General features: G+C 54.0%; 1 protein-coding gene and 1 pseudogene across 1 annotated transcript; one reads left to right on the top strand and one right to left on the bottom strand.

Moving 5' to 3' along the window:
- The first annotated feature begins 18,166 nt into the window (after positions 1-18,166).
- LOC136322647 (guanine nucleotide-binding protein subunit alpha-12 pseudogene) lies at positions 18,167-18,846 on the top strand (annotated as a pseudogene).
- A 20-nt stretch (positions 18,847-18,866) lies between these two features.
- On the bottom strand, positions 18,867-21,797 carry LOC136322645 (uncharacterized). The gene is made up of 4 exons (XM_066254553.1): positions 21,728-21,797; positions 21,268-21,615; positions 20,568-21,216; positions 18,867-20,526 (listed from the first exon to the last, which is right to left on the bottom strand). The coding sequence occupies exons 1-4, from the start codon at positions 21,795-21,797 to the stop codon at positions 18,867-18,869; spliced, it is 2,727 nt and encodes a 908-aa protein (XP_066110650.1).
- Between the last annotated feature and the right edge of the window lie 1,374 nt (positions 21,798-23,171).

Below are 23,171 nucleotides of genomic sequence, written 5' to 3'. Positions count from 1 at the left end.
TCAGGCCTCTGCTTATTATAGCCGGGTGCTCCCACTGCCTCTGCTCTTGAGCAAACTGCCTCAGGTCCCTATATATCAGTGTTCGGGCCTCTTCTGCAGGGCAGGTAGTCTCAGAGGTGGATGGTGGGGCTACACAGTCACCCCAGAAGCAGGGTTTCCATCTTGGGCTCACACCGCTCATCTAATGCAGTGTGCTGTATCGTCACTGACCCGTCCACTCTGCACCTGGGACATCCTGGGCGCCTACACTGTGCGGGATTCTACACTCGGTGCTGGAGGCACAGCAGGAAGGAACTACACACACACACACACACACAAAGTTCTGCTCTTGAGGAGCAAACACTCTAGAAATTTCTGGTTTGATGCTAATGTTCTCTACTAAGCTGTCCAGTTATGTAGCCATTAACCATCTGTGACTACTGACTGGGCACTTAAAATGTGACTAGTGGGACAGAGAGACTGAATTTTTAATTTCATTGAATTTTAATAGTGGCTACCACATCAGTGCAGCCCTGTGGAGAAGAAAGAGGATGTGAAAACATAAACAAGAAATATAAATACTAGGCAGAAGATTCCCATGTGGTGATAGAGCAGAGTGGGGGAAGGATTTCTAAGTCTTCATGCCTCAGTCTGCCTCCAGGAAGGATGAGGAGGCCGGTGTGAGGATGTGAGATCAGGATGACAAGGAAGAGGCAGCCACACCAGGACCTGAACAAAAAGCCCTGGAGACAGCATGTATAAAGGCCCTGTGACAGATATGTGTTTAGCAGGTCAGTGGAACAGACTGAAGCCAGTGCAGCTCAGGGACAAAGGCAAACCAAGATGGCTGGATAGAGGTTAGGAGAGTAGATGGGTGAGGGTAAGGACTGTGACTGTTAATTCTGAACGTGATGAGAAACTACCAGGTGAGTGATAGACCTGATCTTAGAGGAGTGTTTTAGCAGTGTGCCAGAGGATTGGAGGAAGAAGGGGGTGTGCAAGATGGAGGTAGCCAAGACACAGTGGTGTCAGGGAGATAATGAGAAGCCAACAGGTTCAAGATCTGTTTGGAGCAGAATCCCAGACCTGTTGGCAGACTAGATTGGGAGGGGGAAAAGGAGAGGAATCAGGGACAACTCTGAGGGTTTTTGTCTCTAGCAGCTGGGTTCACGGCAGTGCCATCGACTGAGGTGGGGGAGAAGCAGGCCTGGGGGGGGGGTTAGTCCAAGATGTGTTGTTTGAGATGCACACTAGAAAGCCAAGTGGAGCTGTCAGCACGCAGTGGGATATATGAGTCTGGCGATATGATGCAAACTCAAAAAGTCATATTCATGTTATTGATTCAATGTGGAAATGCAAACCACACTGAAAAAAAAAAAAGCCTGTTCATCACCTGACAACAGGGACTATTTCACAAACAGTATCTGGGGGTCGGTGAAGCTGGGGCTCTGCCCCACACCTGCGTCAACCCAGAAAGTGTGGGCTCCAAACTCCTGTCCCAGAGTGGCACTACCACCCCCAGGGAATCAGAGCAAGAAGCTCCAGCTTTCTCTTGCACCAGCCATCTTCCCTTCTCGCCCTAGCCAGGGTCTATAACTACCCTCTTTTCCCCTTTGCTTATTTACTGTTCACTGACCCAAATGTAAGCCTCCTGAGGGCAGAGGTTTATCTGGGTGATCAACATCGATTCCCTAGTACGATGGCCCATGGCAGACACTCAAAACGTATCTGAGTAAATGGGTAAATGAATGAACGAGAGAGGTGAAAAAGGACATGGGTGTTGATGTCACTTACTCCCTGTATGAATTAACAAGTACTTCCATTGATCAATGAATATTACAAACCCACCTTGCTCTATTTTATGATTATTAGAAATATACATCTATATCCAAAGAGAGATAATATAGATACACAGTTGAGCACAGCTCTTAGGCCTACTATACAATCAATATATGGAGGCTATTAGGATAATAGCTGTAATTATTAAAAGGACCTAGACTCTAACGTCTTAAGATCAGTTCCACCAGAGCCATAAACCTGCCAAAACGATAAAGCCAAGAGTGGGAACAGTGGCAAATGTTTCATTTCGTGTGTCTCACCTCCTTTTTCCCCAGGGCCCCCGGAGACCAGGAGGAGACCATTTCCAGATGTCTGTGCATCCTTGCGGCTCAGCCCAACACCTCCCCATCCCCCAGACAGCAGAAACCCGGCCAGCCAGCGAAAGGAAGGCAGCGAGAAATGAAAGAGATGCTGGAACTGAGAAATGACTTCATCATCAGACCTCATTTTGGGGCCCTTCCTCCTCCCCGCTCTGCCTGGAGGAAGAGAGCTAGGCACTTCACAAACAGTCCGAAAAGGAAAAAAAAAAATTCTAATGGTGGATAAATATTTTATCACAGAGACTTGAATGCAGCAGTATTCAACTCACCCAAGCCATCTATCTGGAGATATACAACTTTAAAAAGCTCAGGCTCTCGGAGAACATTTTATTAATGACCCGTCCAGTTTAAGAGGATGAAGGAGTTTAGGTTCTAAAATGCTTTAATACCAGTCGGGTACACAAGTGGAAGACAGGGGTCAGGGGTGGGGTGGGGGGGAGGAAGCCTGATAAATTGTTAACGTTCCCTTAAAAAAATCCACGCTTAAAGGAGGAACACATTTATTACTAGTGATGCAATTATTTCATTTGCTGGTGTGGGGGAAGAGAAAATAGTTAAAAAGCCTTTTAAAATATTTCTAATAAAGAATTTAAGAATCCTGCTCTGTTGTTCTTTGCAGGGGCACAGGGTGGGGTGGGTTTGAAGGCCCCCTCTGCTTGTGGCTAGCTGTGGCCCAGCTTCCCTCGGGGTTGGAGGGCCCTGGCCTGGCAGGCCCTGGGCTCCCTGGTGTTGTGATTAGGACTAGTCAGGTCAGGCCTAGGGGAGCAGGCCAAGGGCTGTAAGTCCAGGAACCTCGACCTCCGCCCCAGACATGCCCAGGAAGCAGAGCAATGTCTGCTCCGATGTACCTGAGGAAAGGGCGCGGACTCGGAGGGTCGGGAGTGAGCAAGGAGCCCTTCTAATGCATGGCTGACGGGGCCCAGTGTGACAGGGGGCAGGGATGGCCCAGAAGACATGATGGAGATGATGGCAGTGAACAGTAGCACTGGGGACTGAGGCTTACTCAAGCTCGGGATCGTACGGTCTCAGGCCCACACCCACCTCCCCGAGGGGCAGGGACGAAGGGTCAGAAAGGTTCCCCACGGGCTCCCAGTCACAGGGCTGGAAGGCGGCAGAGCCAGGACCCCAGCAGGACCTGTCCGACTCCGGGCTCTCTCTGGTCTGCCCAATGTGGCTTTGGTCATATTCTGACTCAAATCTCGGCCCCTCGATGTACAGATGGGGAAACTGAGGCCCACGAAGGGGGACGCTGCACAGTAAGTATGCAACCTGCATCCTGGCTCCGGCCACATCAGCAGTGTGACCTTAGGCCAATCACTCGCCCTCCTTGGCCTCAGTTTACCTGGCTCTGAAAAAATTCCACAGGGATAAACACTCTTTCCATCTTTAAAGGGTAACTGCAAAGGACAAGTCAGCCTGTGGCTGTGAGAGCACGTTTAAACCCACATGGTGGGTCAGCCACGTGGTGGGAGCCCCCTCCAGCCACATGATGATTGCTACGCTTCCTTCCTATCTCCTCTGTGCCCACGAATGACACCGAGAAGATTAGGAAGGCCCATAAGATTATCCATTTTTCTCCTTGTTCTACTAACTTGAAATAATTTAGCTATCAGCATGAATGTGGAAATATTTTTGTGATATAGAGACACATTTATTTATTTATTTATTTATTTATTTATTTATTTATTTTTCTTTTGCGCATTTTTTTTTTTCTGAAGCTGGAGACAGAGACAGTCAGACAGACTCCCGCATGCGCCCGACCAGGATCCACCCGGCACGCCCACCATGGGGGGCGACGCTCTGCCCACCAGGGGGCGATGCTCTGCCCATCCTGGGCGTCGCCATGTTGCGGCCAGAGCCACTCTAGCGCCTGAGGCAGAGGCCACAGAGCCATCCCCAGCGCCCGGGCCATCTTTGCTCCAATGGAGCCTTGGCTGCGGGAGGGGAAGAGAGAGACAGAGAGGAAGGCGCGGCAGAGGGGTGGAGTAGCAAATGGGCGCTTCTCCTGTGTGCCCTGGCCAGGAATCAAACCCGGGTCCTCCGCACGCTAGGCCGACGCTCTACCGCTGAGCCAACCGGCCAGGGTTAGAGACACATTTATTGCAGTTAAAATTGATTTACTTTGTATAATGACTAAATCCTAAGAAATACAATAAAACTAAAACTGCAAAAAAAAAAAAAAAAAAAAAAAAAAAGAAAGAAAGAAAAAGGGAAGACCCATAACACAGGTCCCACAAGTCCCTACTCATACCCCAGGGAACATTCCGCACCTGAGGGAAACTGTTAGGGAGGTATTTCTTCTCCTGGTGTACCTACCAAACCCAAGATCTGGGGAAGGTGTCTTCCCAGCCTAATGGCATTTACCCAGAGCCAGGAACCACCTCCAGTGCCACGAGGGACCAGAGGCTCCAGGGGGTGAAGAGACCTTCCAGAGGCCCAACAGTGGTAGAGCCAGAACTCTGGCCACCTCTGACGTCATCTCTTCCCTTATTACACACAGTGGGGCTCTGAAGTGAGTCTGACCTTTCGTCACTTCCAGTCCTGCCTCTGACTGGCTGTATGGCCACAGAGCAGCCTCTTGACCTGCCAAACAAACCTCAGTTTCCACATCTGTGCAATGGGGACAACCCCCACCTCCTGGGGTTCAGATGAAATAAGATCCTGTAGGTAAAGCGCTTGAGACCTAGCTCATTGTAAGGCTCATGGCTGGGTGGTAGTTAGAGACTACTGCTCTTTGTTGTTGATCTGATTGTTAGTAACCACCAGATGCTGTGGCCACAAGTCCAGACTTGAAGACAGTTGTGACTAGCTGGTAGGAAGCAGAAGCCAGAGTGATTTCCAGGCACCCTATCTGAAGTTAGGGACCAGGCCTCTGGTATAAGACAAAGGCCCCCACAGCCCCCAAAGTGCTGACTGGCCTGCCTGCCCTTGGCCTAGCCTCACAAGACAGGGAGGCCAGTCTCCCGGCTCAGCACACACCCAGCCCATCTGTCGAGTCCTGGTAACAGTTAGCTTCGGGCCCCCAGCCTGCCATGCCTGCTCTGTGTCCCTGGCCCCAGCACCCTTCCAGGGCTAAACCAGCCCAGCCTGCAGTGTTCGCATAAGACAAAGTTTCTTCATCCTCCCAGACCAGCCATGGGTCAGTCTTTCTGTCTAGAGGAAGATGGGCCAAGGGAGGAGGCAAGGTAAGCTGATGTCTGCTGGCTCTGTGGACTGCTCTAAGCAGGACTGGGCCCTGAGCAGTGTCCACTCTGCCCCCCCCCCACCCAGCACAGCCTGTGGGGGTCTGGGCAGTGGCCTGAGCAGCAGATGGGAAGGGTGTCGCCTGGAGCTGATTCCATCCAGGTCTCAGACAGATGGAGGGGCAGGGGTGGACAGGTAAGTGCCCTCCAACCCTAATCCTCTCCACCATGCCTCACAAACAGCTGTGCAGGAGGACGCTCAGGCCCCAGGGGGATGCTGTTCAAGCCTTAGGCCCTCCCCCAACCTCCAAACCCCAGCCAGTGAACGGAAAGGGACAGCTGCCTTCTTTAGCAAAACCTCTAAGGAAAGAGCCCCTTGCTCGGCCTTCTCTCTTTCCCTTCGCCTCATCCTATAAGTGACTTGAGGCAGAACTGGGATTTTTATCCACCTGAGGGACTGGCAGATGCAGACAGGCCTGACTTGGGAGACCCTGCTGAGCTGGGAGCCTCACTTCCTGTGAGCTGGAGCCCACTGTGCTGCAGGGAGGGGACACGTGATGACAGCAACAGGGCTTTAGCATGACAGGCCTGGGTTCAAATTCTAAACCTGCCACATTCCCCCTTGGAAGCCCAGTTTCCAAGGCTGACTCAAGGCTACTGCAGGGGTTAATGAGATGGGCTGGACCAAATGCTCCCCTGCCCAGCCATGGAAATTGCTCCACCAATGTCAGCTGCCTCCCTCCCTCCACAGGCCCAGGACAGCCGGGACAAAGCCCCACCCCTTAAGGCCTCACCCGGCAGGAGGAAGGTGGTCCTGGTGGCGATGCTGATCTCCTGCAGGTGCTCCAGCGTCTCCATGTGGAAGAGGCAGATGGAGGAGCCGGAGAAGGCCATCCAGACACCGCTGCCCACCTTCACCATGTGTGTCACGCTCACGGCCTCATCCTGGTGCACCTCAAAGCTTTGCTGTGACAGAGTGGCAGGTGTTGGTGCTGGGCCAGGCCTGCCAGCCAAACACCTGGGGGCCAAGCTAATCCAGCCTCTGCCTGAAAGGCCGAGGCCAGAAGGAAACCTCAGAAGCCTGGCAGTGGCATTTGGTAACTTTAACAGGCAAGGACATCCCGGTATGTCATGTCTGCCAGTTCCCGTGGTGTAAATACTTCTAACAGGGCCAGTCTCAAGCTGCCTACACAATATCACTAAACAAAGAGCAGGAGAAATTCACCCGCACTCAACCCTTGGGAGTTGACAGGACCAGGCTTTAGCACACCACCATGACACAGGAGAATGACAGCCGAAAGTCAACGGGAAGAAGTAGCTGCCTATGTCTTATCTAAGTTACGGAGGCAACCAACACAACTACTGGGAAGGGAGGCAGGTGCTGTGAGCCAAATCCTCATCTTTGACAGCGGGGAAGCAACACAGAATGTCCAAATCGATAAATCAGGAGCCAGCAGAGAGACAAGGAAGAGACATATGGAAAGCGCCAGGTGAATTAAAACAGAAACAGGTGAAAAGTATTTTCTCCCAGGAAATGAGATGGGATGAACCAATCTATGCTCTTTGATTTTTTAAAATAGGTTTATATACAATTTTGATCTCCAAGAAAAAGACCTCTTTTTTAAAGAGAGAAGACAATCCGTGTTCCCGCCCACTGAGGACGAAGTCCCAGCTCTGACTCGGCATTCTGGGTCTGCCTTGGCCTCAGCTCTCTCCGGTCAGCCTGCCCACACTCCAGGCCAGCCAAGGCCTGTGCTGGATGGATGCTCAGGACAAGCCATGGGGCTGCCCCTCCACCTATGTGCTACGTACATCACCCACTGCCCTCTCAAGTACAGCTTTTCAGCATCTCAAGACTCCCCTCGGGGTGACATCTCTCTTCCATGAGGCACCCCCGGCCACGTCCTTCTGCACGCCATCCTCCACTGTCTGTCCTGCCCGGAGACACCTATACTATGTGTGGCTCTGCTCAGCCCCTCCCACCCAGACTGCGAACTGCAACAACAGACAGCGAGCCACGGGCCCTCCAGTACCCCCTGCTCAGCGCAGGGACCAGCGCACAGTAAAATCTGGTCACAGGGCCCTGGCCATTTGGCTCAGTGGTAGAGCGTTGGCCTGGCGTGCAGGAGTCCTGGGTTTGATTCCCAGCCAGGGCACACAGGAGGAGTGCCCATCTGCTTCTCCACCCCTCCTCCTCTCCTTCCTCTCTGTCTCTCTCTTCCCCTTCCGCAGCCAAGGCTCCACTGGAGCAAAGTTGGCCCGGGCGCTGAGGATGGCTCCATGGCCTCTGCCTCAGGCGCTAGAATGGTTCTGGTTGCAACAGAGCAACGCCCCAGATGGGCAGAGCATCGCCCCCTGGTGGGCATGCCGGGTGGATCCCGGTCTGGCACATGTGGGAGTCTGTCTGACTGCCTCCCCGTTTCCAACTTCAGAAAAAAAAAATCTGGTCACAGAGGGAATGGGTGGACACTTGTGTTCCCTCTACAACCTCTGGTTGGTACTCAGATATGGACAAGTCCAGGACAGCAGGCTGGCAACAACTTTAGTGTCCCGCCACTGGGGACAGTCAGGGAACTCTGACGCATCCACAGGGTGGACTGTTCCACATCCGTTCACAACCGTTTATGGACAGTGGCTGGGTAAAGAACACCGGAGAATGTGAATGCCATAGAAGCTAAGTAGGGGAAGAAGTGCCAGGGAGGAGAAACCCAAACACTGAGGACTAGTCCGGGGCAGCGCCCGGTGCGTTTCCTCCTCCCCAGTTTTCTGTTGTTGCCATCTTATCTATAAAGATCATAGAACCCAAAACTGCAGGAAGACATTGGACAGAGCGTGCATGTATTTGATATCAGATCTGCTGTTAAATCTCATTTCCTCAATAACTTTACAAGCCTGTGCCTCAGTTTCCCAGTTGTAAGTGGAAGCTGCCATGAGGATTATAGGCACCTGGGTGAAGAGGAGCTCAGTGCAGGCCCAGTTTCTATTATGGTCTAATTCAGCTAACAGATGTCCTTGCGCTCCTACTATGTACCTGACGTGAGTTTAGGTGCTGGGAAGGTGGTGATGAATGAGATAAGCAAGGGGCCTGTTCTCAGCTCATGAAGGGCGTGTTCCTAGTGAGGAGACAATTGAAACAAATAAACAGATAAAGACTACTCCAAATAACAATAACCACTGCACAGGAAAAATGTTGGGAGCCACTGAGATTGGGTGGCCAGGGAAGGTCTCTCTAGGAGGTAGCATTTAACCAGAGTCATAAAAAATGTAAAGGAATCAGGCCTGGGATAATGAGAGTGGTGAGGGGAAGAGCATTCCAGGCAGAGGGGCACAGCAGGTACAAAGGCCCTGGGGCAGGAATGAGTTTGCCATACCTGAGAAACAGAAAGGTGGTCAGTATAGAGAGCATGGTGGTTAAGACAAGGCAGGGAGAGGTTGGCAGGGCCAAGTGACACCAGGCCACCTTGAAATCCACAGTGAAGAGTCTGATTGTATGTAAGTGCTGGAGGGGGCTGAGGGGGTAAATGACATGACTAGGTATACCTTTGAAAGGAGGTCAGTTCATCAGCTGTGTGTGGCAGGAGGTTGGAATGATGGGCCTCAAATGAGCTTAGTGAACAAGTGGTGGCAGTAACATGACTCGGTTTGTTTTGCTGTAGATCTAGCCAGTCCTTCAGCCCTGACTCCATCCTGACTCAAATCACCAAGAGGTTTCCTAAGGAGATAAAGAAGCTGGTGAGGGCTAGGGGGTCCTCCATGGGGAGCTTGGTTAATGAACTTAAAGCTTATTTCTAATCTGAATGCAAGGCCCAGGAGACCAAGACTTTGAGATGGCCAACAAAATTGCTTTTTCTAAGCTCGTCCCTGATGGCTGAGCTCTGCAGCCCAGGACGGCGTGGCCCGAGGGCTGTGAGAACAGGAAAGCCAAGGATCCCAGAGGAGGGGTGGGGAAGAGGCAGAAAGATGTCCTGCTGTCGGGAGGTGGGGCTCTACAGCTCACCCTTACTAGGGGGAACCTGAGAGAAGCAGCTTAGCTCTCTCCCAAACAGGAAGTTCCTCATCTGTGACATGCTGGGGGCACATGTCTCCATCGAAGTGGGGGATCCCCAGGGGCGAGAAGGGGGTATCACATCAGGCTGTGCACTCTCAGAGGCCAGGAAGCTGTTTCCTCCCTCAGATTGGGGGCTCTCTGTCCCTCTTTCCTCGGTGCCCGACCCCCACCCCAGCGAGGACCTGGGTGCTGGAGGCTCAGCGGCTCAGCCAGGGAGCCTCTGGAATCTGAGTGAAGAAAAACCCCTCTCAGCCGCCACAAAGCCGGGCCCAGTTCATTGAAGTATGGGGCTGGGGAGGGGGGGGAATTTCCATTTCTCTGGCCTTCCCCTCAAATTTGCTGCCCAGAGCCCTGGCAATGCTGCCTCCTAGTTCCTTTCTGGTTTTTAATAAAATTTATCAGGGTAACCTTGGTTAACAAAATTATATAGGTTTCAGGTGTACAATTCTATAACACATCACCTGTATATAGTATTATGTGCACACCACCCCCCGTCAGGTCTCCTCCCATCACCGTTTGTCCCCCCCTTTACCCTCTCCTACCTACCCCATCCCCTTTCCCTCTGACTGTCACCATACTGTTGTCTGAGTTTTGTTTGTCAGTTTGGTTTGCTTAATCCCATCCCCTTTCTCACCCAGCCACCACAGTCCTCTTTTCTTGAGAGGCTCATCCTTTGAGGGAACCCTGGTGGGGGGACATTACCTTCCTGGACCAGCCTGCACTGCAGACAACGTTCCCGAAGGCCCACACACCGGCGGGACACCTAGTTTGCGTGGTTCTAACAGGACACCCCCCCCCCGGAGGGGCCCTGCTGAGAAAGGGCCGCCAAGGAACCCCCAACCCCAATCACAGGTGAGACACTCGAGTCCAACCTGACCTCCTATAGTAGCGCCCACCCTCAGCAAACAGCTGGGCAAACGGACGGGGACCAGGATGGAAGGGGTTGCCCAACACGCCTTGTCCAGGCTTCTGAAAAGGCAGTTCGCACACACTCGTACACGAATGTGCCAACACACGCACCATCAGGAAGGCGATGTGCGCCCACACATGTGCCGCAAGACTCCCACCCGGCTCCTGCGGACAAGTGAGCACTTCCTGCCTCTGAAAAAGCTGAACCGAGAGGCCTGGAACCACAGAAAGCTGCACCTGAACTTGTAGCCAGCCAGCCCTGCATGCTGCTGTCAGAATCTAATTAAAAGAGAAGTCAGCAGTGGAAATCCAGGCTCATTTCTCCAGAGGTATAACAAGTCTGTCTCCGAGCCCAGAGGGCTTTGCATGAGTAGGGCGGGTGGGGAAGGGCAAAGGTACATATGAACAACAGTGCCGTGGCTCCAGCCCCCCACCCCCGTACTCGAGTTCTCTCTGGGGTCCCCAGCACCCCTCCCCATGCCAGGAGCCTGCTCATAGGAGCCAGGTCTCAGGAGTCCTGGCTGGGGCTCCTGGGCACACAGGACAGGAGCAGTGACATGCCAGCATCACAGGTGCCCAACAAGGGGGGCTAAGGAAGCCGAGCACAGCATCGGGGGTGGGGGCGGCACGAGGCCCAGCCCTGGCTTCCCCCGGGCTCGGTGCTGACAAGCCACACAGCTTATTTTGTCTCCCAGCTGGGTATTCACTTGCCCAGAAAGGAGCTCAGAAATTGCCAAGGGAGGCTGCATGCCCAGCCAGCTCTGCTGTCCTCCCAACCGGGTCTAGGTGAGACACTGCCCACCTGGCACCCCAACCCAGCTCGTGGCTGCCCATTTCTCACCTCCAGACCCCTCCTCTAATCCCTGGCCAGTCTTGGGGACCCAAGAGTGGGGGGGCCACCTTACCCTCCATGTGGCCTCTATCCTGCTTGTCCCTGAGAAAGGCCTACCACCATCAACCCAACGTGCCCCTCCTCTGGGTTCCGAAGGCCCGGCACTTCCTGGCCACTCGGCCCCTATGGTCCTGGCATGGCTAGTCACCACCTGCTAACCTTGTGCCAGGAACTGCTGATGCTCTGGACCAGAGGGCTGCCAACAATGACCCTCGGGCGACACCAACCTGCCGCCTCTTTCGGTGAATCAAGTTTTATTGGAACATGGTCACACCCACATAGAAAAAAGTTCATTCAAGTGGCCCGCCGACTCAGCGCTCGGAAGATACACTCTTCGTCCTTGTTTAAGGACAACAAAGTCTGCAAAGAAATCCTGAGCTCTGCTTAGTGGGCTTGGGAAGGGAGGGAGACAGGCACAGCTACTCTAAATCCACGAGGGGTGACTGAAGTACGCTGGTGTTACTGTCGGGAGCCAGGGCTACACAGAGATAAAGGAGCCATGTGTGGAACGACAGGGGTCAGGGTGAAGTCCTACAGTCTCGGTACGGACTTCTGATTTTCCTCCTGGCTCTGTGCACTGAAAGGGTCTGGACGCAGTGTCTCACCAGCAGCAGTGAGCACCAGATCTTGATTTATACACCCCATCCCCGCAGATGGGAACCAGTCAGGGCACTCCAGAGAAATGGCTGACGAGGGCGGGGTGAATGCAGTGGAGCCTAGAGCTGCTCTCCATGCAGCAAAGCAGGGAAGAGCTCAGGGAATGACAGGGAGTGTCCAAAGGACCAGCAGCCAGCACCAAGGAGTTCCTACTGGTCAAATTTGAGACAATTTGAACATCAAAAATAATAGTGACAAGGCCCTGGCCAGTTTGCTCAGTGGTAGAGCATCAGCCTGGCATGTGGATGTCCTGGGTTTGAATCCTAGTCAGGGCACACAGGAGAGGCAATCATCTGCTTCTCCTCCCTTTCCCCTCTCATTTCTCTCTCTCTCTCTTCCCCTCCTGCAGCCATGGCTTGATTGGAGTGAGTTGGCCCCAGCGTTGAGGATGGATGGCTCCATGGTCTCCGCCTCAGGCACTGAGAAAGCTCAGTTGCTGAGCAACAGAGCAATGCCCCAGGTGGGCAGAGCATTGCCTCCTAGTGGGCTTGCCAGGTAGATCCGAATTGGGGTGCATGCAGGAGTATGTCTCTGCCTCCCATTCTCGCCGAATAAAAAAATAGTAATAATAATAGCGAGAGCCTTAGACTATAACAAAGAAGACTTTTTTTTTTTGGTATTTTTCCGAAACTGGAAACGGGGAGACAGTCAGACAGACTCCCGCATGTGCCCCACCGGGATCCACCAGGCATGCCCACCAGGGGGCGATGCTCTGCCCATCTTGGGGCGTCTCTCTGCCGCAATCAGAGCCATTCTAGCGCCTGAGGCAGAGGCCACAGAGTCATCCTCAGCACCTGGGCAAACTTTGCTCCAGTGGAGCCTTGGCTGAGGGAGGGGAAGAGAGAGACAGAGAGGAAGGAGAGGGGGACGGGTGGAGAAGCAGATGGGCGCTTCTCCTGTGTGCCCTGGCCGGGAATCGAACCCAGGACTTCTGTACGCCAGGCCGATGGTCTACCACTGAGCCAACCGGCCAGGGCCTATAACACACAAGACTTTTAAAAGATCCTATGCATCTATAGTGCAAGTAATTAAAAGGGGTGGGGGAGAAAGTGGTTGAGTGGGAGAAAGGAGAACTCTTTAAATAATGAAAGTTTGGAGTGACTGTCTGCTGAGAAACAGGATATTCACAGATTCTCCAAGAACCACCTGCAGGTGACCTAGTAATTACAAAGGGAGTCTGGGTACCTTTATGATGGGGAGACCTGACGGACCCACCATAACCCCATGACCAAAGGACAGGGCCATGCTGCACATCCTGCCTCCTTGAGTGATGCAACAGGAAGTGGCATCTGTCCAAGAATCTGGCCAAGCATTCAAATCTCATCAGGGAGAAACAATCACGCCATATTCCAGATTGTGGTATTTTTTAGAAGACGCTGGTTTGGACATCTCACAAAAGTCCACATCATGGATGCATACACACATAAGCAGAGGGATTATTCTAGATCAAAGGGAGACTAAAGAGACATGACAACCAAATGCAATGTGCGGTCCCAGCTGGATCCTGGGTGGGGCTGGGGGAGAAGCTACGAAAGCTATTTTGGGGACAACTGAGAAAACGTGCATATGGACAGCACATTGATGTTAAATCTCTCAGTATGGTAAATGCTACTGAAGTTATGGAGGAGAGCCATGTGCAAGTGTTCGGGTGTGAAGGGCAATGATGTCTACAACTGACTTTTAAATGGTTTACCCAAAAAGAAGGGTGTGTGCGTAGGTATAATATGGGGGTGGGGGCAGGAATTACAGCAAAACGTTAACAGTTGGTTTATGAGGTGAAGAACATATGTCTGCTCATTGTACTATTCTTTCAACTTTCCTGTAGTTTTATTTTTTTTTATTTTTCAAATAAAACATTGGGATAGGGAAGTAGGCAATGTTATTAAAAAATAATAATAATTAAAAGCTGGCAGCCAGCAGGGGAAGGGGAAGGGGGGCACAAAGATGACTAGATAGAAGGTGACGGAGGACAATCTGACTTTTGGGGATGGGTATGCAACATAATTGATTGACAAGATAACCTGGACATGTTTTCTTTGAACATATGTACTCTGATTTATTGATGTCACCCCATTAAAATTAATAAAAATAAAAAAGTCAGGGTAAATTATAAGTATATACAGCATAACTATTCTAAAATGTATGCACTGGAAAAAATGTCTAGAAGGAAATAAACCAAAACTGCAATGTAAATAATAATAAAAAAGCTGGCAGCCAGCAGGGAGGGGCTGGGTGTGCTTCCCAGTACCCGCTCATCTCTGGCCAGGTGGCTGGTCTCCCTTCTCATCTGTCCAGGGACAGAGCACACACCACGAGTGCTGCAGGCACGCTGGCTGAGGTCAGGGCTGGTCGGCGGAGCTGGGGAGAAACCAGGTGTCCCGCACCCACACAGTACCCTGTCGCCTCTGCCTCCTCCCTGCAGCCTCACGGCAGCCCCTCTGCAGGCGTCTGCACAGAGGGCTTCGGGTGAGCGATACTGCCCCAAATAGTGCTGACACAGCCCAACCTTCCGTTCGTACAATATTTATGTGCCTCCAGGTGACACTTCTGTGCTTGGTTTCTATAAATTCCCAGGTGAGCGGCTCAGAATTCAAAGTCATTAGAGATAAGATGACACCAAGCAGCCGGGAAGAATGTTGTGGCTTTCAGGGTGGGGGTGGGGCTGCCGAGGCAACTGCAGAGAGCTGGCAGCTGCTGCTTGCTGGGTACCTACTTTCTTAATAAAAGAAATCAAGAAAGATACAAACAAGTGGAAGCATATACCCTGCTCATGGTTAGGAAGAATAAACATCATTAAAATGTCTATATTACCCAAAGCAATCTATAAATTCAATGCAATACCAATTAAAATACCAATGACATACTTCAAAGATATAGAACACATATTCCAAAAATTTATATGGAACCAAAAGAGGACACAAATAGCCTCAGCAATCTTAAAAAAGAAGAATAAAGTGGGAGGTATCACACTTCCTGATATCAAGTTATACTACAAGGCCATTGTACTCAAAACAGCCAGGTACTAGCATAAGAACAGGCATATAGATCAATGGAACAGAACAGAGAACCCAGAAATAAACCCACAGCTCTATGGACAACTGACATTTGACAAAGGAGGTAAGGAAATACAATGGAGTAAAGACAGCCTCTAACAAATGGTGTTGGGAAAATTGGACAGCTACCTGCAAAAAAATGAAACTAGACCACCAGCTTACACCATTCACAAAAATAAACTCAAAATGGATAAAAGACTTAAATGTAAGCTGTAAAACCATAAGCATCTTAGAAGAAAACATAGGCAGTAAGCTCTCCGACATCTCTCGGAGCAATATATTTGCTGATTTTATCTTCACGGTGAGGTGAAATAAAAGGATAAACAAATGGGACTATATCAAACTAAAAAGCTTTTGCACAGCTAAAGACAATAAGAACAGAATAAAAAGACAAACTACACAATGGGAGAACATATTTTACAATACATCTGATAAGGGGTTAATAACCAAGATATATAAAGAACTTGTAAATCTCAACACTGGGAAGACAAACAATCCAATCAAAAAATGGGAAAAAGAAATGAATAAACACTTCTCCAAAGAGGACATACAGATGGCCAATAGGCATATGAAAAAATGCTCAACATCACTAATCATTAGAGAAATGCAAATTAAAACCACAATGAGATATCACCTCACACCAGTCAGAATGGTTAACATCAACAAAACAACACAGAATAAGTGCTGGCGAGGATGTGGAGAAAAGGGAACCCTCCTGCACTGCTGGTGGGAATGTAGACTGGTGCAGCCACTGTGGAAAACAGTATGGAGATTCCTCAAAAAATTGAAAATCGAACTGCCTTTTGACCCAGCTATCCCACTTTTTGGAATATACTCCAAGAACACCATAGAACTGCTCCAAAAGGAGAAATGCACCCCCATGTTTGTGGCAGCATTGTTCACAAGAGCGAAGATCTGGAAACAGCCCAAGAGACCATCAGAGGATGAGTGGATTAAAAAGCTTTGGTATAGGCCCTGGCCGGTTGGCTCAGTGGTAGAGCGTCAGGCTGGCGTGCAGGAGTCCTGGGTTCGATTCCCGGCCAGGGCACACAGGAGAAGCGCCCATCTGTTTCACCCCCCCCTCCTTCCTCTCTGTCTCTCTCTTCCCCTCCCGCAGCCAAGGCTCCACTGGAGCAAAGTTGGCCCGGGCGCTGAGGATGGCTCCATGGCATCTGCCTCAGGCACTAGAATGGCTCTGGTTACGACAGTACTCTGCCCCAGATGGGCAGAGCATCGCCTCCTGGTGGGCAGGCCGGGTGGATCCCGGTCGGGCGCATGCGGGGAGTCTGTCTGACTGCCTCTCCGTTTCCAACTTCAGAAAAATACAAAAAAAAAAAAAAGCTTTGGTACATGCAAATATAACTATGAAGATGTTATACGGCCCATATTTCCCAATACCAAAGCAAATCATTTTTTTTATGAAACCTCTTACTTCATAACAAACAAAAAATAACAGAAGGGCTTAAAAAGTACAGAACAAACTCTGTAATTTACCTGTTAAAAATTATTCAAGTGTAAGTGTTCAGTTATTGGTTTAATCTTCATATAAAAGAGTAAAATTTTTGTTATTTTTATAATGAAATTAGGTGCCATGAAAACTATTACTCTTTTGATTAAAAAGAAGGCAACTGGAGAAATACCAATTCATAACACCTTATTTTAAGTAGAATTACCAATCATAAAATGTCTAGTAACCAGTAGAAGGCCCTATAAATGATGTCAAATCCTAATTAATCTCTACAGAGATAAAGATTTGTATTTTCTACATTAATGCAGTTCTAGAGGTACTAAACCATATTCGTAAGTTTCTCAGATGCTCACCCTGTACGATTTCCACACCACTGGTCCTGTATCATATTTTGTTTCCAATATAGCAAATATAAACTCAGTCTAAATTATTCTTTCACAAGTGTTATTAGTCTACTTGCTCAAACAAGAGTACTGTATTTTTCGCTTCATAAGCCTTACCTGACTATAAGACACACCTAGGGTTTTAAGGAGGAAAATAAAAAAAATATTCTGAATCAAATGATGTGTTAAAATATTTAATAAAATACCATATATTTTGCTCCATAAGATACACGGACATTTTCCCTCCACTTTTGGGATGGGGGGAGTGCATCTTATGGAGCAAAAAATACGGCAAATGCCTAAGTAGGTTAAAACTTTTCAGAAGAAAATTCATTATTACTTTTCTTACATTTCCCAATACCCTGTGTGAAGATGATACCTATAAGGCTGTAGTACAAAGAATCATTTTAGTCCCTGGCCGGTTGGCTCAGCGGTAGAGCGTCGGCCTGGCGTGCAGGGGACCCGGGTTCGATTCCCGGCCAGGGCACAGAGGAGAAGCGCCCATTTGCTTCTCCACACCCCCCACTTCCTCTCTGTCTCTCTCTTCCCCTCCCGCAGACAAGGCTCCATTGGAGCGAAGATGGCCTGGGCGCTGGGGATGGCTCCTTGGCCTCTGCCCCAGGTGCTAGAGTGGCTCTGGTCTCAGCAGAGCGACCCCCCGGAGGGCAGAGCATCGCCCCTGGTGGGCAGAGCGTCGCCCCTGGTGGGCGTGCCGGGTGGATCCCGGTCGGGCGCATGCGGGAGTCTGTCTGTCTCTCCCCGTTTCCAGCTTGGGGGGAGGGGGGGGGAAGAATCATTTTAAACCAAGAGTTGCATCATTGTGAAAGATGGGCAAGTCTTGTACATAAGCATTAGTGTGAGTTTTAAAAAGTCTATCCATTAGTATTTTTACAGCCACCTATCCAGGGGAGGTAAAAAGGTCTGTTCATTACATCACAATACTCAAATGGCATTCAAATATTTCTGAAAATAGTCAAGGAAGAATAAAAAACTACTTACCTGATGGCAGAATTTGGTCTCGTTCTTTTAATGTAATCCATGGCCTCGGAGGAAGCTGCTGTAGATGAACTGCAGGATGTCAAGCATGAAATTCAGTAGCTTTCAGGTTCCATCTGGGTCCTGGTATAAACTCATAATATCCTGGGATAAAGGATTGCCTGAGATTTTTAATTCTGCCCAGTGAGATGTCTTCCCATTGGCTACCTCCTCTGCTGACATGATGGTATAAATTTTGCGAGGATCTGGAGGATATTTTTCCTTTGGCATTCCTATTAGTGTGCATTCAGCGCGCCGGGCTCCGTGCAGCAGCGGTGGCGACGGCGGAGCGGCTGGTGCTACTGCTGCGGCGGCGGCGGCGGCGGACGCGGCATGATGAAGCAGCGAGCTGGCGCGCGGGGCTCGCCTCGCCCGCGGCGGGGTCCATGGCCTGAGCGGCCATGTCCGGTGTGGTGCGGGCCCTTAGCCGCTGCCTTTTGCCGGCCGAGGCCGGCGAGGCCCGTGAGCGCAGGGCGGGCGGCGACGGCGGGGCCCGCGACGCAGAGCGCGAGGCGCGGCGGCGCAGCCGGGACATCGACGCGAGGCTGGCCCGCGAGCGGCGCGCCGTACGGCGCCTGGTCAAGATCCTGCAGCTGGGCGCGGGAGAGAGCGGCAAGTCCACCTTCCTCAAGCAGATGCGCATCATCCACGGCCGCGAGTTCGACCAGAAGGCGCTGCTCGAATTCCGCAACGCCATCTTCGACAACGTCCTCGAGAGCTCGACGGTTCTCGTGGATGAGCGGTACAAGCTCGGCATTCCGTGGCAGTACTCTGAGAACGGGCAGCATGGCTTGTTCCTCACGGCCTTTGAGAACACGGCGGGGCTGCCGTGGAGCCGGTCCCCTTCCAGCTGTACGTACCTACACTGAGCGCGCTATGGGGGGACTCCGGCATCAGGGAGGCCTTCAGCCGGAGGAGCGAGTTCCAGCTGCACAGGGCAAAGGTCAGGTGCAGACTCTCCAGGTGCCCCGAGCCCGGACCCCCTTCTACGCGTGCGCACCACCCGCCGTGGAAAGAGCTCCCCCTTTACAGATCGTCACTTCGGTTTCTGCGGAGCTGGCGGGGCGGCTGGTGCTGTTGAGGCGACAGCGGGCGGCTCTGCTAGTGCTGCAACGGTGGCGGCGGGCGGCTGGTGCTGGTGCTGCTGCGGCGGGGCGGCTGGTGGTAGTGCTGCGGCTGGTGCTGTTGCTGCGACGGCGGCGGCGGGGCGGCTGGTGCTGTTGAGGCGGCGGGCGGCTGGCGCTGGAGCTGCGGCGGCGGGGCGGCTCGTTCTGGTGCTGCGGCGGTGGCGGCGGCGGCTGGTGCTGTTGAGGCGGCGGGCGGCGGGCACTGGAGCTGCGGCGGCGGCGGGCGGCTGGTGCTGTTGGAGCGGCGGCGCTGGAACTGCGGCGGCGGCTGGCGGCTGGTGCTGTTGCGACGGCGAGCAGCTGGTGCTGTTGAGGCGGCGGGCGGCTGGCGCTGGAGCTGCGGCGGCGGGGCGGCTGGTTCTGTTGAGGCGGCGGACGGCTGGTGCTGGTGCTGCGGCGGCGGGGCGGCTGGTGCTGGAGCTGCGGCGGCGGGGCGGCTGGTTCTGTTGAGGCGGCGGACGGCTGGTGCTGTTGAGGCAGCGGGGCGGCTGGCGCTGGAGCTGCGGCGGCGGGCGGCTGGCGCTGTTGAGGCGGCGGGCGGCTGGCGCTGTTGAGGCGGCGGGCGGCTGGTGCTGGTGCTGCGACGGCGAACAGCTGGTGCTGTTGGGGCGGCGGGAGGCTGGTGCTGGTGCTGCGACGGCGAGCAGCTGGTGCTGTTGAGGCGGCGGGAGGCTGGTGCTGGTGCTGCGACGGCGAGCAGCTGGTGCTGTTGGGGCGGCGGGGCGGCTGCTGCTGTTGAGGCGGCGGACAGCTGGTGCTGCGGCGGCTGCGGGGCGGAGGGCGCTGGAGGTGCGGCGGCGGGGCGGCTGGTGCTGTTGAGGCGGCGGGCGACCGGGTCTGTTGAGACGGCGGGGCGGCTGGTGCTGTTGAGGCGGCGGGCGGCCGGGTCTGTTGAGACGGCGGGGCGGCTGGTTTGTTGAGGCGGCGGGCGGCTGGTGCTGGAGCTTGGTTGCGGCGGCGGGGCGGCTGGCGCTGGAGCTGCGGCGGTCGGCTGGTGCTGTTTAGGCGGCGGGCCGCCGGGTCTGTTGAGGCGGCAGACGGCTGGTGCTGGTGCTGCGGCGGCGGCGGCGGGCGGCTGGTGCTGGAGCTTGTCTGCGGTGGCGGGGCGGCTGATGCTGGAGCTTGGCGGCGGCTGCGGGGCGGCTGGCGCTGGAGCTACAGCGGCGTGGCGGCTGGTGCTGTTGAGGCGGCGGGCGGCTGGTCCTGGTGCTGCGGCGGACGGCTGGTGCTGTTGAGCGGCGGGCGGCTGGTGCTGTTGAGGCGGTGGGCAGCTGGTGCTGGTGTTGCGGCGGGCGGCTGGTGCTGTTGGGGCGGCGGGCGGCTGGTTCTGTTGGGGCGGCGGGCGGCTGGTGCTGGTGCTGCGTCGGCAGCGAGGCGGCTGGCGCTGGAGGTGCGGCGGCGGGGCGGCTGCTGCTGTTGAGGCGGCGGACGGCTGGTGCTGGTGCTGCGGCGGCTGCGGGGTGGAGGGCGCTGGAGGTGCGGCGGCGGGGCGGCTGGTGCTGTTGAGGCGGTGGGCAGCTGGTGCTGTTGGGGCGGCGGGCGCTGGAGTTGCGGCGGCGGGCGGCTGGTGCTGGTGCTGTGGCGTCGGCGGCGGGGCGGCTGGTGCTGTTGAGGCGGATCGGCTGGTGCTGGAGCTTGGCGGCGGCGGCGGCGGGGCGGCTGGCGCTGGAGCTACAGCGGCGGGGCGGCTGGTTCTGTTGAGGCGGCGGGCGGCTGGTGCTGGTGCTGTGCGGCAGTCGGCTGGTGCTGTTGAGGCGGCGGGCGGCTGGCGCTGTTGAGGCGGCGGGGCGGCTGGTGCTGTTTAGGCGGCGGGCGGCTGGCGCAGGAGTTGCGGCGGCGGCGGCGGGGCGGCTGACGCTGGTGCTGCGGCGGCGGCTGCTGGAGCTGCGGCGGCGGCGGGCGGCCGGTGCCGGCGCTTGGCTGCGGCGGCGGGGCGGCTGGTGCTGTTGCGACGGCGGGCGGCTGGTGCTGGTGCTGCGGCGGCGGCGGGGCGGCTGGCGCTGGAGCTACAGCGGCGGGGCGGCTGGTGCTGTTGAGGCGGCGGACGGCTGGTGCTGTTGAGGCGGCGGGCGGCTGGCGCTGGAGCTGCGGCGGCGGGCGCTTGAGCTGCGGCTGCGGGGCGGCTGGTGATGTTGCGACGTCGGGCGGCTGGTGCTGGTGCTGTGGCGTTCGGCTGGTGCTGTTGAGGCTGCGGGCGGCCGGGTCTGTTGAGGCGGCGGACGGCTGGTGCTGGTGGTGCGGCGGCGGCGGCGGGGCGGCTGGTGCTGTTGAGGCGGCGGACGGCTGGTGCTGGTGGTGCGGCGGCGGCGGCGGGGCGGCTGGTGCTGTTGAGGCGGCGGGCGGCTGGTGCTGGTGCTACGGCGGTCGGCTGGTGCTGTTGGGGCGCCGGGCGCTGGAGCTGCGGCGGCGGCGGGCGGCTGGTGCTGGTGCTGCGACGGCGGCGCCGGGGCGGCTGGTGCTGTTGAGGCGGCGGGCGGCTGGTGCTGGAGCTGCGGCGGCAGGGCGGCTGGTGCTGCAACGGCAGCGGGTCGGCTGGTGCTTGTTGAGGCGGTGGCGAGGCGGCTGGTGCTGGACCTGCGGCGGCCGGGCGGCTGGTGCTGCGACGGCGGCGGGCGGCTGGTACTGCGGCCTGGAGGTGGCGGTGCCGGTGGTGCTGGTGCTGAGGGCAGCAAAGACATGCAGGCAGCCGGCTGAGGGGAAGAGACACGGCCCGGCGGGGACGCCTGAGGAATGACAGAGGCAGCGTTGAGGAGGGCGGCTGAAGGGAGCGAGGAGGAGACGGACGGGGGCGGGGAAGGCAGATAGGGCAAGAGAGCACCAGGGTCTACTCTTCACCTTCAGTGCTGGGGAGGGGGCTGTGAAAGATCAAGCTGGTCCCGGGATTGAGGAGCTGCCCAAAGCCCATGATGTGTGATTTTCAGGAGCAGGACCGGCCCCAGCGGCATGCACGCTGCAGTTCTCGCTCGCTCCTTGTCCTACACCGGAGGTTTCTTCCTTCTTGCTCTAGTGCTTTATTTTTTATTTTTTAAATTTTTTGCTTCTGTTTAAAATTGATTCCACAACACTGAATAACCTTCCCCCACAAGGTTGGAGTTAATCAGGCTGAATTTACTAAGATCTTTACAATTAAATGAGCTCATACCAGGAGAAGGAAAGTTACCTTATCCCATTTTTAAAGCGTGAATAATTTCAGCCCCTAGTTTACTGTTGACCCCCAATGACCTCCATTGTGGTTGCCAATGACTTTGCAGGGTACCGGACCCCAGTCTTCTTTGTGTTTCCCATCCAGGAGAAGTGTGCTCAGACCAGTGAGTCCCTGCAGAAGGAAAAGCACATGACAAGGCGTGCGGTTCAGTGTGCAAGGGACCTGTTTTACAGGCGGACTCTGGGCTCTGGAAGGGACATTATGAAGGGATGATTTCCTTCTAAGGGTTTGTCACTTAAAGTCACTATTAGCCTCACTTGGATCCCTGTCCCCTAATGTCCTCCTCTAGCTCTTTTTTTCCTTGTAGCAGGGACCTCTGGCCTGCTACCTACAAGATTACACAGACCCTGAAGGTTGAAGTTTTAAGTAGCTTTGAGGAAGGGACTCAGCCCAGAAATGGCCCTGTTGTTAGTTGCATCTTCATATAAGTGCCCTGTGTTGTTCCTGAATGCCCAGCCTTCATGATCTGCTCCAGACTCTGAAATACTAAGGTGTGGGGTTTTCCTGCTTTGGTCTTGCCAGCCTTGCTCACCACCACCCATGACTTACAACACACAGGGTTGAGCTCGATCATCAGCGGTGAGGCTGACACCTGTTGGGATTTCTGAGTGTCACTTTCAGTTAGCTGCCTTATGGGCGGGCTCTATCTGCTTGTTAGATTCCCAACTCTCTGTGGTTAAGGTCTGTTATGGGTTGAATGGTGACCTCCTCACACCCACAAAATGTTCAAGCCCTCATTCATAGTACCTGTGGATATGACCTTATTTGGAAATAGCTCTTTGTAGATGTAATCAAATGGAAATATAGTCACTAGGGTGGGCCTTCTTCCAATAAGGCCAATGATTTTTTTTTTTTTAAGAAGAAAACAGACACAGAAAGAGAGCTACCCAGGGAGAATGCCACGTGATGACAAAAGACAGAGATTGGAATGATGCCTTCACAAGCCAAGGGTTTCCAGCAACACAGAAGCTAAGACTAAGGCAGGGACATTTTCCCTCAGAGCTGTTCAGAAGAAACCAACCTTGCTGACAGCCTGACTTTGTTCTTCTAAACTCCAGAACTGTGCAAGAATAA

The sequence above is a fragment of the Saccopteryx bilineata genome, chromosome 2 (assembly GCF_036850765.1).
Source record: "Saccopteryx bilineata isolate mSacBil1 chromosome 2, mSacBil1_pri_phased_curated, whole genome shotgun sequence".
Lineage (NCBI taxonomy): Eukaryota > Metazoa > Chordata > Mammalia > Chiroptera > Emballonuridae > Saccopteryx > Saccopteryx bilineata.
The sequence above is the reverse complement of the archived record's forward strand: the minus strand, read 5'-3'. Positions and strand labels throughout refer to the sequence as shown.